Source organism: Fukomys damarensis, unplaced genomic scaffold, assembly GCF_012274545.1.
Source record: "Fukomys damarensis isolate Sample0158 unplaced genomic scaffold, DMR_v1.0_HiC HiC_scaffold_37, whole genome shotgun sequence".
NCBI classification, from domain to species: Eukaryota; Metazoa; Chordata; class Mammalia; order Rodentia; family Bathyergidae; genus Fukomys; species Fukomys damarensis.
The window spans coordinates 46,283,051-46,297,122 of NW_022900949.1; the positions used below are offsets into that span (position 1 = coordinate 46,283,051).

At 38.2% G+C, this 14,072-nt stretch overlaps 1 protein-coding gene across 1 annotated transcript in view; it reads right to left on the reverse strand.

The window, feature by feature from the left end:
* Nphp3 (nephrocystin 3) overlaps positions 1–14,072 on the reverse strand; it is a 35,306-nt gene that overhangs the window by 19,986 nt on the left and 1,248 nt on the right. The window contains exons 3-11 of the mRNA XM_010625600.1: positions 13,856–14,072; positions 12,637–12,762; positions 11,935–12,085; positions 9,721–9,873; positions 8,543–8,676; positions 6,479–6,639; positions 2,326–2,482; positions 1,568–1,642; positions 174–347 (exon numbers count right to left, since the gene is read on the reverse strand). Of these exons, the coding sequence (XP_010623902.1) occupies positions 174–347; positions 1,568–1,642; positions 2,326–2,482; positions 6,479–6,639; positions 8,543–8,676; positions 9,721–9,873; positions 11,935–12,085; positions 12,637–12,762; positions 13,856–14,072 (1,348 nt within the window). The remainder of the gene's footprint in view (positions 1–173; positions 348–1,567; positions 1,643–2,325; positions 2,483–6,478; positions 6,640–8,542; positions 8,677–9,720; positions 9,874–11,934; positions 12,086–12,636; positions 12,763–13,855) is intronic.

Genomic DNA, 14,072 nt, shown 5'->3' on the forward strand with positions numbered 1-14,072 from the left:
AAAAAAAAAAAAAAAAAAAAAAAAAATCAATCAATCAACATGGACAGTTAAGCTCAAAGAGCAGACAACACAATCATAAATCTCAACTATCCTCAGGTGAAAACACAAGCACCATACAGCCTTGTAAATGCTGACTGGTATTCGTTAGAACAGTACGTACTCCAAAAGCTTACTTTCTCGAAACCCAAATCGTGGGCTGAACTACAGGCCTGCTGAATAGCTTCCATCTGTTCTTGCTCGTCGTGTATGTCCCACAGAACATCCCCCAAATCATCCTCTTCTGGAACGGACTCTTCAGGGCCCAGATCCTTAGTCTCCAGGTCTGTGTTCTCAGAGCCCAGTATGTCCTGAACACCAAGAACAAGCACACAATAGTGAATGAAGAACAGAGACCTTGGGGTACGGGTTAGCACACAAGTCCAAACCTATCACCTGCATATACCATGTGTACAAATAAAATTTTAACTACAAAAATACTCATTTAAAAATAAAGGCAAATAACAGTAAAATATAAAGACTCCTTTTTATTTAAAATAAAACTAAAGGAATATATGACTCATATAGGATTTGTTTTCTGAAAAAGGCTACACAGTATCTGTGGTTTTATTGAATAATTTAAAGTATGTGTTAACATTGAAGAAATATGCCATAAAAATTTAATTACTAATACGGAGTTTCTTGATATTAAGTATCTTTGCTGTCATACTTCGTCTTAACTATATTAAATCACTGAATATACATTGTCCTATAAGGATTAAAGATAGTAAATATGATCAGTTTCATTTTGCTCAATTCATTCTACTCATATTGGTCCTAAAATTGGCAAGACTGTTGAAAATATCAGTTGGTAATGATAAATTTTCTACTAGAGAAAATTATATAAAGTATGTGGCCAGACGTTGTATCATGTTTTGACTCATTGTTTTTCTATGGTAATAAACTGCCCTACCAGTAATCTAACCCCTTACTTTTCAAATAAGGATCCTGGTTCTCTGGGGGAGGCGTCAATCCAGATGAGCAAGTACAGGCTAAACATCACACATTTTCCTACTGTGCTCATTTTACTTGAATGAACACAGGGAGTGGGTCTCTTGTTTTTATATAGCTATTACTATTTTGCTGATACATAATTTTTACAATAGCATATATTAAAAATAAACACAGCCATAATATCAAGCAGAATATATGATGCACATACATTTTTGAGATAATAAATGAGACTTCATAGAAGCTTTCACATATATCTCTGTGGTTCGTGCTCATCCTCCTGGAGGTATGTGTCCCTTCCTTTCTGCTGTTAGGGATTTGTGGTAGGATAATTTGAGCAGAACTTTCTAATACATGAATACCCAAAGTGCACAGTGAATCTGAGAGCCTCTCTACTGAGTAAAATGCACATTTTTCCTGATCAAACCACAGGATGGACTCCAAAAGAAACAATGCTGTTCTCCTCAGGTACTGCTCTCAAAAGAATAGGTGGTTTTCTCTGGAAAACTCAATTTTATGAAAAATGGCCTTAAAATATCTTAGGTGAAGTCTTACAAAAGATACATATTTACATATTTACCTGTTTAATAATCTTTTCCACACAAATGTAAGTTTTATATACTCCTTCTGCGTGATCTCCTGAATGATCAATGATCTGGGAAAAACAATAACAAGAAAACACAGTAACAGCAGGAGGAGGAGCTGGTAATGGTAAACACCTTTAGGGTGCTTATGTGTCACAACCGTTCTAGCTCTTAGCATATATAAGCTAACATCCTCACAGCAACTTTATGAGGGAGATGCTATTATTGTCCCCAGTTTACAGAACATGAAACTGAGACAAGTAACTTAGCTAAGGTCACACAAGTGATTCAGTGTGAACAACAGTACAATCAAGCAAAAAGCTTTTATTTATTTATTTAGTTAGTTAGTTTTTGCCCTATCTCATCATCTCTGCTACCACAGCCCTGGTCTGGACCTCCGGCCTCTCACCAGGATGGCTGCAATAGCTCTCAGACCTGCCCATGACTCTCTAGACCACGGTCTTCCTCCATACCACAGCCAAAGAGATCACTGTTACAGGATCACGTCAAGCTCTGTCATTCTGCTTAAAGTTTTCCCGTGACTTCCCAAATCACTCCAAGGGGAAAAAAATCAAAGTCCCCACAGCATCTCTGAGGTTCTTCCGGTTCCTGCTTACTGCCCTCACTCACTATGGTCCAGGCCTGCTGGGTTCCTTCCCCTCCCAAGCACCCAGGCTCAGACCCAACTCAGGGCTTTGGCTCTAGCTCTTTCCTCTGCTAAGCATGTTCTTAAAAAAAATCCTGGGAATTTTACCTTGGCTTTGTTGGCCTTGTTGAGGTTACACACTTGATCAATCAATTGCTGGACAGAGTCAGAACTGACTTTACCATCCTCCAAACGATGATAAATTAATCGTGGTTTTCCTTCAGGGTTTTTCAGAAAAGCTTCTTCACAGTCTTCCAACAAAAGGCTAGAATGAAAGTTGTCATCTCTTGTGCTACATTGCACAGTTAGTCATGCATCCTGAGAGCCAATCCCGGGATTCAATGACAATGACAAGTGTCTGGGAAAGACCGAGGTGCAGAACAAGTGATGTTCTCCTAAAAGGGATCATTTTAGTAGATCTTTTTTGACCTGAGTCTTTACACCCAATATCTACTGTAAGAAAGACCTGGTGGTCATTAGGGAAGCTCAAATGGCTGGCAAACAGTTTGCAGTAAAGGTTTTTAAAAGGGTAAAACTTTGCTACAGGGAACCATAATTATGACTTTTACAAATGTTCTTTAAAAATCTGAGAACTAATAATCTACTGTTTTTTTTATACCATAGGAGCCTTGCAACCTATTTCCCTTCACAATAAACATTAAATGAAAACTGTCCATAGAGGCAAATTTTGGTACACATATTATTACATGATTCAAAATTTCCAAATTGGAGTACTAACCCCAAAGTTAAAGGAAGAAAATGATTAGATGTATCAGTGATGATCCCATCAATTCAATCCACAGATCTTGTCTATGTTAAAATCATCCTGATCATGTGCTACAGAAGTTTACAATTTCAATGGTCCCATCAAGATTGCTTTGGGAGAAAAGAGTCAGCCTTCTGTTGAGGGGTATGCTTGTATTTCAAAACCATACTCTACAAAACTGACATGTGGGACTCAGAAGAAATGATGTGTGGTTCTCTGGAACTTGGGCCAAATACTCTGGTAGAAGGGAAGTATACAGGTTAAATAAAGAAGTCATGGGTTAATAATTACTGAAGTCAGAAAGTGGCCTGACTGGACACATGCGGAGGAGGAGCTGCAAGAGGAAATGCCACTATGTGAGGCTGGAAGAAGAGCTGAAACAGTGGGGCTGACAGTAATGAGGAAAGTTCAACCAGAGACCAAGTAACTAACTCCCACGTAACTAAAGTCTATGAGGAAACTGTACCAGAATCCGGTGAAAAAGCAATGAACAAAACCAAAGATAAGGCCTAAGAAGTCTCCAACTATGACACAATTACCCTTTGGGGACTAACAGCTTCCCAAGAGGGAGCTTTTCTCTTTTGAAGAAAGACAGGTGATTCCCTGAAGAAAAACAGTTGTAGCTGCCCCTCTGTTCTGCCAAGACCAGAGGCTGCCATCTGAAGGGAGAGGCTGCCTGGCCTTCTCCTCAGGATCAAGCATTCTCAGTGAGCCTGGCTGCTCAATAAGGGTCCTGACATAATGAAGGGAGGCCAATCAAGAGCAGAGAATGTCCTGTTTTGAAACTTGCATCTGCAATATTCCCACTCAGCCAGCCTCTCCTAGATTTCTCCTGATTCTGTCACACAGAGTAAATACGTAAAAGAAGAGCACCTGGACAAGCAGTGGTGGACGTGTGACTACTTCCCTTCTACTGTACCTTCTCTGAAGAATGATGGTGGAGAGGCACAGCCTGTGCTCCTCCTACAACGAACCATGATGCTGGCAAAGACTGCTTCGCATCCAATCATTTCATAATTCAAAGACCACAGATTTTTAACTACAGGATTTCTTCTATTAAGAGTGAATTAAGTGTCAAATAGTTTTTCTTTTAAAAGACACTGTTGTAGGTTCCATCTACATATGAAGAATAACTATTGACCAAGAAAAGTGTCTCCCCATAAAGCTCCCAAGTTGTTTGGGGGTAATTTTTCTAGTTTCATCTTTTGGGAAATATGGAGGAGCCATTAAGAGAGGTAAGAAGAAACCTGAGAGAAATAAAGGCCCCAACAAGAAAGGCCTGTCCCTCTGGCCACACTTCTTGACACCAGTGAAAGAAACAAATGATGAGATAACATAAAAAAAAAAAACATGAAGAAAATGGGAGGGGAAACATTAAGAAAAGTTTAAAACTAAGCAGGTAAAAATAAAAGTTAAAAATGTCAAAATAATGTGCAACATTTTATTAGCAAATACATTTTTTTTTCTTTCTTTCTTTCTTTTTTGGTACTGGAAATTGAACTTAGGGCCTCGTGCTTGCCAGGCAGGCGCTGTGCCATTCCCAGCCCAAAATACATTTCTTTTAGGTAAAGAAAAAACAAGATGGTTTCAAAGATTAAAGAGAAAAACTAAAAAAAATGATGTAACAAAGGACATATTGTCAAGTGAGACAAAATACTGCCTAAATATTAATCAATAAAACAAGATATATCCTTAACAAATATAAAAAAATAGTAATAAAAGGAAATGGGGAGGGTAGAAATGAAACGCAACCGGAGATGTTACGGCTTGTGTCTAGATGTGGTCCCAAAGCCTCAGAGGTGGCTGAATCTAGAGTTGAGTGACTGATTCATAGTGCAATTCTAGGATTAAGGGTGCTAGGAGTTAGGTGGGTGGGTGATTACTAAATCAGTCCACTGATTAGTTTGGCACTGCCCTAATCCTGGTGGCCTGGATACAATACAAGAGACAATCTAAGAAGGAGGCTTGTCTTGTCCCTTGCTTGCTTGCTTTGCTACCATCTGTCTGCCATGAACTGTTTCTCTCTGTGATGCCTGTCTGCCATGCCACCTTTCCTTGGACCGAAACCTCTACGAACTGCGAGCCAAAAAAAACTTTCCTCCCTTAACTTTGGGCCTTAGGTATCTTGTCTCAGTAATGAGAAAAGTAACTAAGACAGAAAGCAATCAAGTTGAAGGACTGCCAAAGCCTAGATATGCACTGGGCGAAGTCTCACTGCCATCTGGTGCCCAGCCCACCCTACCACAGGGCAGGGTCTTAAGGACCAATCATGGCTGACAATGCAGGAAAACTGGTGAAACGTAAGGCCCACTGCTAAAGTCAGAGGTGGTCCACAAGACAAAACGAGAAATGCTTTCAAAGGGTTAAATCCAATCAAACAAAATAGAAAGAAAAAGTAATCTCTTGTTAAGCTTATTTTTTCTTTTATGTATCTAACTGGTTAAAAATCTTTATTTATAGAAAGATTCATTAGCATGACTATACACACACTGTATTAATCAAACAATTGAACAATTTCAACAATTGAAAATTGTTCATTTTATTGGGCTTAAGTAATAAGCTCCTCACACCATTTAGATTACAGTTCAACACCTATATCAGTGTTCAAGTACATACATAACACATAAAGTTCACATACAGTGGTACTTCAGTTCACGAACATAATTCTTCCCACGACTCTGGTCATAGAATTCATTCCACGATACTGGTTGGATGTGCCTACCACTTGCAACTTGCAACCAGAATGATGGAATAAATTGTGCAACCAGAATCATGAAAAGGATTAAGTTTGTGAACCAAGGCACCACTGTACTCCAATTCTAGCCAAAGAAAGAAAACATGAAGGTTAATATTGATTATGGAAATAAGCCATCATCAACTTCAGTAAAAGACAAGATAGTAAATATTTTAGGCTTTACAAGGTCTATGGTTTCCGCTGTTAAGTACTACTCAAATTTACTGCTGCACTATGAAAGCAGCTAGAGAGAATATATAAGTAAATGAACATGAATTTGTTCTAACAAAACTTTATTTACAAAAGCAAACATGTTGGCCAATTCCTGATTAAAACGATCTTTTCTATAATGATGCTAATCATATGACCTATGAATAATTCCCACAGTCTAAGACTTTTAATTCTTTTTTATTTACATGTAACATAATTATACAATTTATTGAATTTCATACATTGTTACTCCTACCAAAATGACAAAAAGAAGAAAAACAAAGCTTACACTGAGTTACATTCCCAGACCTTTTTTATTTTTTAATATAGGGTCTTGCTAAGTTTCTGAGGCTGAGCTCAAACTTGCATTTCTCTTGCATCAGCCTCCCAGACTGCAGGGATTAGAGGTTTGCACCACCAAGCCAGGCTTCACATATTGTTTTTTATTATAAGAATATAATTAGAACTTTTCTTTCAAGTTCATTTGGTAATCTCAATTCTACTTATAGCTAATGCCATTAGTAAATTATAGACTTTTTTTTAAAGCTTACCTTGGTAAAGTAGAATGAATGAATAAAATAACTAAAGAGCTCTTCTCAATTTCCCATTTTTTTACAGTGAGGTACTGATTTTCAACATCTATTGGAAAATAAACAGCATGGAAAAAGTATCCCATTGTCTCACACATTCTTTTAAGTTTAGGTGAATATTCCTAAAAACAAATTAAATTATATAAAAACATATTGTACTTAACTGAAGTTATAGTAAGATTCATACTACTTTAAAAGGCAAACTTTAGAACAGGTTAATGTTGGGTATTTTACAATATAAAACATTTTAAATAATAATCACATTTTAAAGAAAAAAAGGCTAATTTCTCCCACTGAAAAATAAGTCTATTCAATTAACAACATGGATATTTTCCAGCTCAGAAAAAGATCTATTTTATAATCCTAACAACAGGAAAACGTATTAGACTATTCTGCTTTGGCATTTGCTTCTTTTTGCTATTATCTATTGTGAATTATTTGTTTTACTGTTCTGAAGAAAGAAAATACAGATCAGGCTGGTTGTGGTGGCTCACACCTGCAATCCCAGCACTAAAGAAGCTGAGGCAGGAGGACCGCCACAAATGAGAGATCACCTGGGCTCCATAGCAAATACTAGGCCAGCCTGAACTACATAACAACACTGTCTCAACAGCGCCCCCACGAAACAAAAACAGATCCATAGATCCATATAGAGTATAAAACTTCTACCATGATATGTTAGAGCACTAAAACAGACAGATGTCTGGTAAAAATATGGTGGTCCATGAGAAATTAAGTTACTGGGTAATAATTATTATGTAAGAAATTTGTAATACCCTCAAAATATCCTTATTTCATCTTTTTTTTAACCAAAATTAAGAAACATCACAAAGGAAAGCTAAGTAATTTAATCAATTGAAGGATATTAATATAACAAGTTTATCTTGTGACATGCAAGTTTATTTAAAATTCAACTTTCTACAAAGGATTGGATGGTAAACATCTTTACAAAAATAACAGCTTAACAAATTGGCTGTTTTAGCAAGGACCTCTGTGGTATACTTGGTTTGTCACAATTTATTCTGCTACTGAAATGTCTTATAGTGCAACCACAGACATATGATGGTATATATAATATATATAAATACTCATACATATATAAGAATACACATACATATATATGAATTATTGTTCCAATAAGACTTTATTTCTAGACCTTAAAATTTGGATTTCATATAATTTTCACAGGTCATAAAATATTAATCATCTATTTCAATTTTTGTTTTTTTCCCCTCAACCACTTAAAACGTGAAAATCAGTATTGGCTGTGAGCCATATGGAACCGGGCAGTGGGCCAGATTTGGCCTACAGGGTCTGGTCAGCTGATCCCTACCTTATAATAACACCAAGGGCTGCCTTGAAAAATAATAATAAAATAAAACATGACAAGGATTAAACTTTGTTATTACCTGAAACAGTTTAAAGGATAGAACTAGCAGAGGTAACTAACATAGGCCTGACGAGTGAGCGTCTTAAACCTTCTGGACAATATTCAATGAAATACTTAAAGAAAACATAAAGTTCCAACACCTTACTTTGATATTCACAACCAACTATGTCTAGTTAGAATCTTCTTGTGTTTTAGCTCTTGTCTTAAGAATGCTACCCCCAGAAACTTAAAACGTAAAACACCTTAGCTCTCCATCTCATCTTTCTTTGCATGTACTATAACAGTGAACAAGATTTTCTCTCTCTCTCTCTCTCTTTTTTTTTTTTTTCGTTTTTTGAGACAGGGTCTCACTATGTAGTTGAGACTGACCTGGAACTCACTAAGTAGCCTAGGCTTGTCTTGAACTCACAGGGATCCTTCTGCCTTAGCCTCCTGAGTGCTGGGATTACAGGCGTGAACCACCACACCCGGGTATGAACAAGATTTTCTCTTGAGAAGCCCAAATTGCTTCCTGTTCTTTAAAATGTATTTTGAAGTAGTAAACTGCTTGGTTTAAATACAATTGTAACTGGAATATGATATAAATTTAACTTACATTTTAGAGCAGTGAATACAAAATTTATAAATATCCTCACCTTTAGGAAAAGATCTACTTCAGGTTGGGTTTCATCTGTGTAAATGAGGTAACATCTGACAGTGTTACTCCACAGAGAATGTGAAAACAAGGGAGTAACCTGCAACAAACTAGCTACAGCAATATCCCAGTCATCTGAAAACAAAATTTCCGTAAGTTAATAAAAAATTAGCAGAACACAGTCGACAAGATGATTCCAAAACAGTGAAAACACACAATGATCATACTGAATGGAATTGATCTCTTTTGTTCACGATGACATAGCTCCTAGAATGATACAGAAGAGAAACAATTCTCCAGCATCTAATTCTGTTCTGGGACTTGAAGCAGCAACTGTCATCATATTCTCTCAGAACAATATAAATTAATAATGATATAAATTGAATGACAGCTTTACACTGGTTTAATGAGAATGAAAATTTTGTTTTGTTTTGAGACAGGGTCTCACTATGTAGCCCAGGCTGGCCTCGAACTCACTATGTAGCCCAGGCTGGACTCAAACTTGGAACAATCCTCCCGGTTCAACCTCCCAAGTGGTGCAAGTCCAAGTGTGTGCCACCACACCGGGTTGAATATGAAAATTTTAATATATATTTGCCTAAATAAAATGCACAATTTAAAAAATGATTCTCATTTTGCTAACAGAAAAATAACTTCCAGTTTAAAGAAAAAGTAGAGGTACTTAAAACTTCATAGGTCTACACTGATTCTGAAATTCTGAAAAGGTCTTACAGTTTTTCTGAACACTATATAAAATTAAAGAGCGAATTCTTTGGATTTACATTACGATATGACCTAACAGGGATTTCTGTATTTTGCTCCGTGACACGCTCTAACCTTCAACACTGTCAAAGAAAAAAAGAGAGAAAAAACAAAACCCATTGTTTCTCAGTTAATCTACATTAAACTCTTGCTACTCAACTAAAGAACCTGAGAATTCAGCACAGACACACAGGTACTAGAAATCAGTTGGCCAGGGTGGCTGGAGTCTGATCCCCCTAAGAATATGTAAACTTGTCCCTCCCAGTCAGTTATGACATCAGAGCACAATGGTTTGTCCATGGAAGGAACCCAGACTGCAAGCTTCAGGCTCTGCTGATGGAAGCTCTCCTAGTGCAAGATTATAAAACATCAAGTCACTACCAACAGGCACTACAACTGGCAAGCGGCATGTGTTACCTCTGTTGACATTTGCAAAGGGCCCTTCCACATCTACAGAACTGTGCGCGAACTCTGGACCTCGGAAGGACTGCTGAAGCTGGATCATGCTCCCCAGGGAGGGTTCGCTGCCCAGGGCTCGACCGGCCCAGTACTCACACTGGGTTCCAGAAACTGTTACAGCAAGACATTTGCATTTGTGAAAGTCAACTTATTAGACGTCCAAAAACTCACCACAAATATTAAGCAGGATTTCTCATGTTAAAATCATTACAATATTATAAATTCAAGAAATATTTAATAATTGTAAAAGTACTTTGCCACCAATTTTTGAGAAAATTCCAAGGTTCTAGTTAACATAATTCTGGTTATCATCTCAAATTGAAAGAGGGGATTGAAAAGGTCAAGAAGAAACAAGAGTACAAAAAAACAAAGGAATTACAGTAAGAAAACAGATAAAAACTCTCACATAAAATTATACAGATTATTTCTAGTTATATCTTATATATCAATTAAGATTTTAAGGAAAGAACTAAAGACAGATTGTTCCTAGCACACTAATAATTTATAGCTATAGTCCATTGGGATACAAGCTGTCTACACAGGGAGGGCATACTTTTCAACTTCCCAGAACCATAAAATTAGCATTTCTTTTTTTAAATTTGGTACCAGGGATCGAACTCTGGACCTTGTGCTTGTGAGGCAGGTGGTACCACTGAGCTAAATCCCTGGCCCTAAAATTAACATTTGAATCAACAGCTAATTACAACATATGATTTCTTTCTTTTTTTTTTTTTTGGTACCGGGGATTAAACTTGTACAACATATGATTTCTTAATAAATCATATTTGCCAGGCTATCTATCTGGCGTCCTGAACTAACTATAAGTGGACAATTATTTTGGGATAAATCTTTGACAAAACTATGTTTACTCTTTGTAGCTTTTTGAATCTCAAGTGGGGGCACTCCCTCAAGCATTCCTTCTTCAACTTTAAAGTATAATATGAAGAAGAAAGACTTAGGAGAAAATATTAAGTTGTTTTTGTGAACTTGCCAAGACAATTATGATCACTCTGAAATACTGCACATTTGAACATGTTAACACTGAAACAATCACGATGACCAATTTGACAGCAAAAGGCATTTTTTCCAGTTGCTCATTGGCCACTGAGAAGCACTTCATATTTTTTTTCAAAAGTTAGCAATAAAAGGCCCATGATAGTGGTCAATTCCAATGGGACTAATACAAAAATTAAAAAAGAGTCATCAGTTACAGCAGACCCTTGACTTATGAACTTGATTGGTGCCCAAGGGTTGGTTGTAACTCAAGTTGGCTGAGATCTGGAGGTTCACCTGGATATATGCTATAGATAACAAGAGGCAGATGAATCTTCCATTAATCTAGCCCAAGTTGTTTGTATGTCAGGCTGGGCATTAACTTGAATGTACTAAAGTACATTTTGTAAGAAATCATTACAGTGCCTAATAGAGTGATTGCATTTTTACCCTGCATACAGAATCTTTTCCTTTTTTTTCAGTGTTAGTCATACTTTAATAATCTTTTTTAAGAATATGGTGACCTCTTTCATTCTGTGATTTCAGGCTCTTCTTTATTGCTAGAAAAATACATTTTGTACATTTAATTATAAAGCCAAAAACTTTTTGAATAGCTCACAAAAGTACAAATGGAAACCACTCAGAATACCTCATTATGTGAAAAAATAAGGCTGTAGGGGAACTCCAATATCCCTTCTCTCTTCCTCCACTAACAGAAGCTCAGACTTTATTTGGACACATGTTTGCCTCATTATTGAAGATATTTTCCAATCTTCCTAGGTTTAGCTCCAGACAAGGGTACTTGAGCAGAAGTGACCTGTATATCTTTCAGGTGGTGCCTTCCAGGAAAGCAATGGTTCTCCCCTTCCTGTGTCCCCTTGGCTAAAATGCAGGTGTGATGGTGTGCCCTGGCACAGCTCTTAGATCATCAAGAAATTCATGGGTCTGGTTTGCAGAGCAACATGACAGAAGGAACCTGAGCCTATTACATCACGTAGTTTAAGGAGAGGCGGTACCCAGCATCAGAGAGATAAAGCACAACTCGGTAAAAGAAGTCTAAGCAACCACCTAGCTAATATAGACAAGTAAAAGGCATAAAGCAGAATCCAGAGTTGGCTCTACAATATTACTCTAGCTATGCTGACAGCTCAGCATACTAAAACCAGGAAATAAATTTACCAGTAACATCCGTACAGTTGTCATCTGAATCCGACTCTCCAGGATCAAATACTTGGATCCCCTGAGCCTGTAATCTCTGAAGCTTGCTCTCCAGCTCTCGCTTGGCCCTCAATAAGTCCTGAATTTCATTTTCTTTGGTCTCCCTAAAAATCTTTTTAAAAGGAGAATTTTGAGTCCTTTTTCATAATCAAAAAGTTGTGTCATCAACTTTTAAGAACAACACTTTTCATTCCCACAATTGTAGTCATTTGGTTCTCCATCTCCTCTTTGGTAGAATGAATATCCCAGAAACTGTCCCTTACTATTTCCTAACTGGAACCCATTGGGATTCCGGAAGGATGGATGTGTGTGGTGTGGAACTGGCATGGGCATCACACGATGTTTAGCAAATTTTTACCTCCCTCCTTCTCAGGAGTGTCCTTTTACACACAGCATCACCAAACACTTCTAAAAGATTTCCAACATAGAATACTGCTTTTCTTTTTTCAAAAGCTCCATTAAAATGTTCACTTTGATATCTCTTCTTTCAAACTATCTCATGTTTACCATGTCCAACTCAAAAATGTAAGAAGTGCTTTATTCCAGTTCTTAGAACCTTGCGTGAATTCTACATTATTCTACTTATTCATCACAATGTTATATGAACTTGTAAAATATACATTTTTCTGTGTCACTCTGAAGGTAAAACTGTAAGAAATTTACCTTGAATTGCCTTTTAACTTTATCTCTGTCATGTTCAAATGTGGCTGCTCTCTCCATTGCTTGATATTTTGCTTCTAAAGCACTTTCTTTTTCCCGAAGAATCTTCTGATAAGTTTTCTGAAGTGCCTGGAATAGTTTACCTTATTATTGCTTAACAAAACTTTCTCCCAAATTTTACATTCTCACATTTATGTTATACATCCTAGAGTTTTAATAATCTACTTCTCAACTGCATGTTGCCACTTTTATTCAATCACATAATGGAAAACACGCTTGAACTATGTCAAGTGAAGACACCTGGACATTAAGCTGTCACTAGAAATGGGTGCCCTTTCTTTGAAATACTGATTAGCTCTGAACTTCCCTACACCTCAAATTTTCCACCTTTTTTTTTTTTCTTTTGGTACCAAGGGTCGAACTCCGGTCCTTGAGCTTGAGAGGCAGGCGGCAGAACCACTGAGCTAAATTCCCAGCTCCCAGTTTCCTATCTTTAAGAGAATAAAAAATAAAATTGTCAAGGTTTACCTCTGGTGTCTAGAAGTCTCCCCCACAGTAAAAAAGAAGAGTAAACAAATGACACAAATACCCTTAGGGGCCCCCAAACCGATACCACAAAGTCTCAGCATTTTGCTCACAGTAAAGCAACCTATTGCTTATATGCTATTTCAAGGAGGGACTAAAATGGAGGGCCTGTGGTAACTGCTCTGAGAAAACTAACCAAATGGACTAAGGGAATTTGACTAGGTCTAGGGAGGGTTTTCAGCCTCTGCAGTTAAGATGGTGAAAAGAGGAGGCTTCCAGGAACAATTCCTATCAAGATCACTGAAACCCTACAGTTCTGGTGCTTCTGAAAGAAATTGAGCAGTCAGCCCCACCTTGGAGGTCTGTACATCCCAGGGGGTCGTGGGGAGAGCAACACTCTAGGAAGACTTTGTTAGGTTGCTTCCGCAGAGGTCACCAGCGTCGGTGTGTCAGCCTCCCGCGAGTCTACTTCTCCGGGAGTAGCATCTGCGGGTTCCCTATGCTCAGGCTAATCGCTTCAAGGTGTCTGAATGAATGGATCAGAAACTGAAACTGAGAAGGGGAGCTGATAATGAGTCAAGTTTAGGCTCAGGAAATAATGACCCCCCAAATGGGGATCAGTTTCCGCGCGACTCTGCAAAGGACTTGGCTTGCAGAGGGGACAGGGTGGAGGGCGAGGGCGCGGCCGGCGGGTTACCTGCAGTTCGGCCCGTAGCCGCTTGTTCTCGGTGTCCAGCTTGGCCTCGCGGCGGCCCATGGACAGCAGCTCTTGGTTCTTGCTGACCCGGAAGATCTCGTACTCCTTCTTGAGCCGCTCGTACTCGGCCGCCGCGTACTCCAGCTCGGGCACCGACGAACCCGTAGACTTGAAGCTGGCGCCCAGCAGGCCGCCCCCGCCCGCCGCGCGGGGCAGA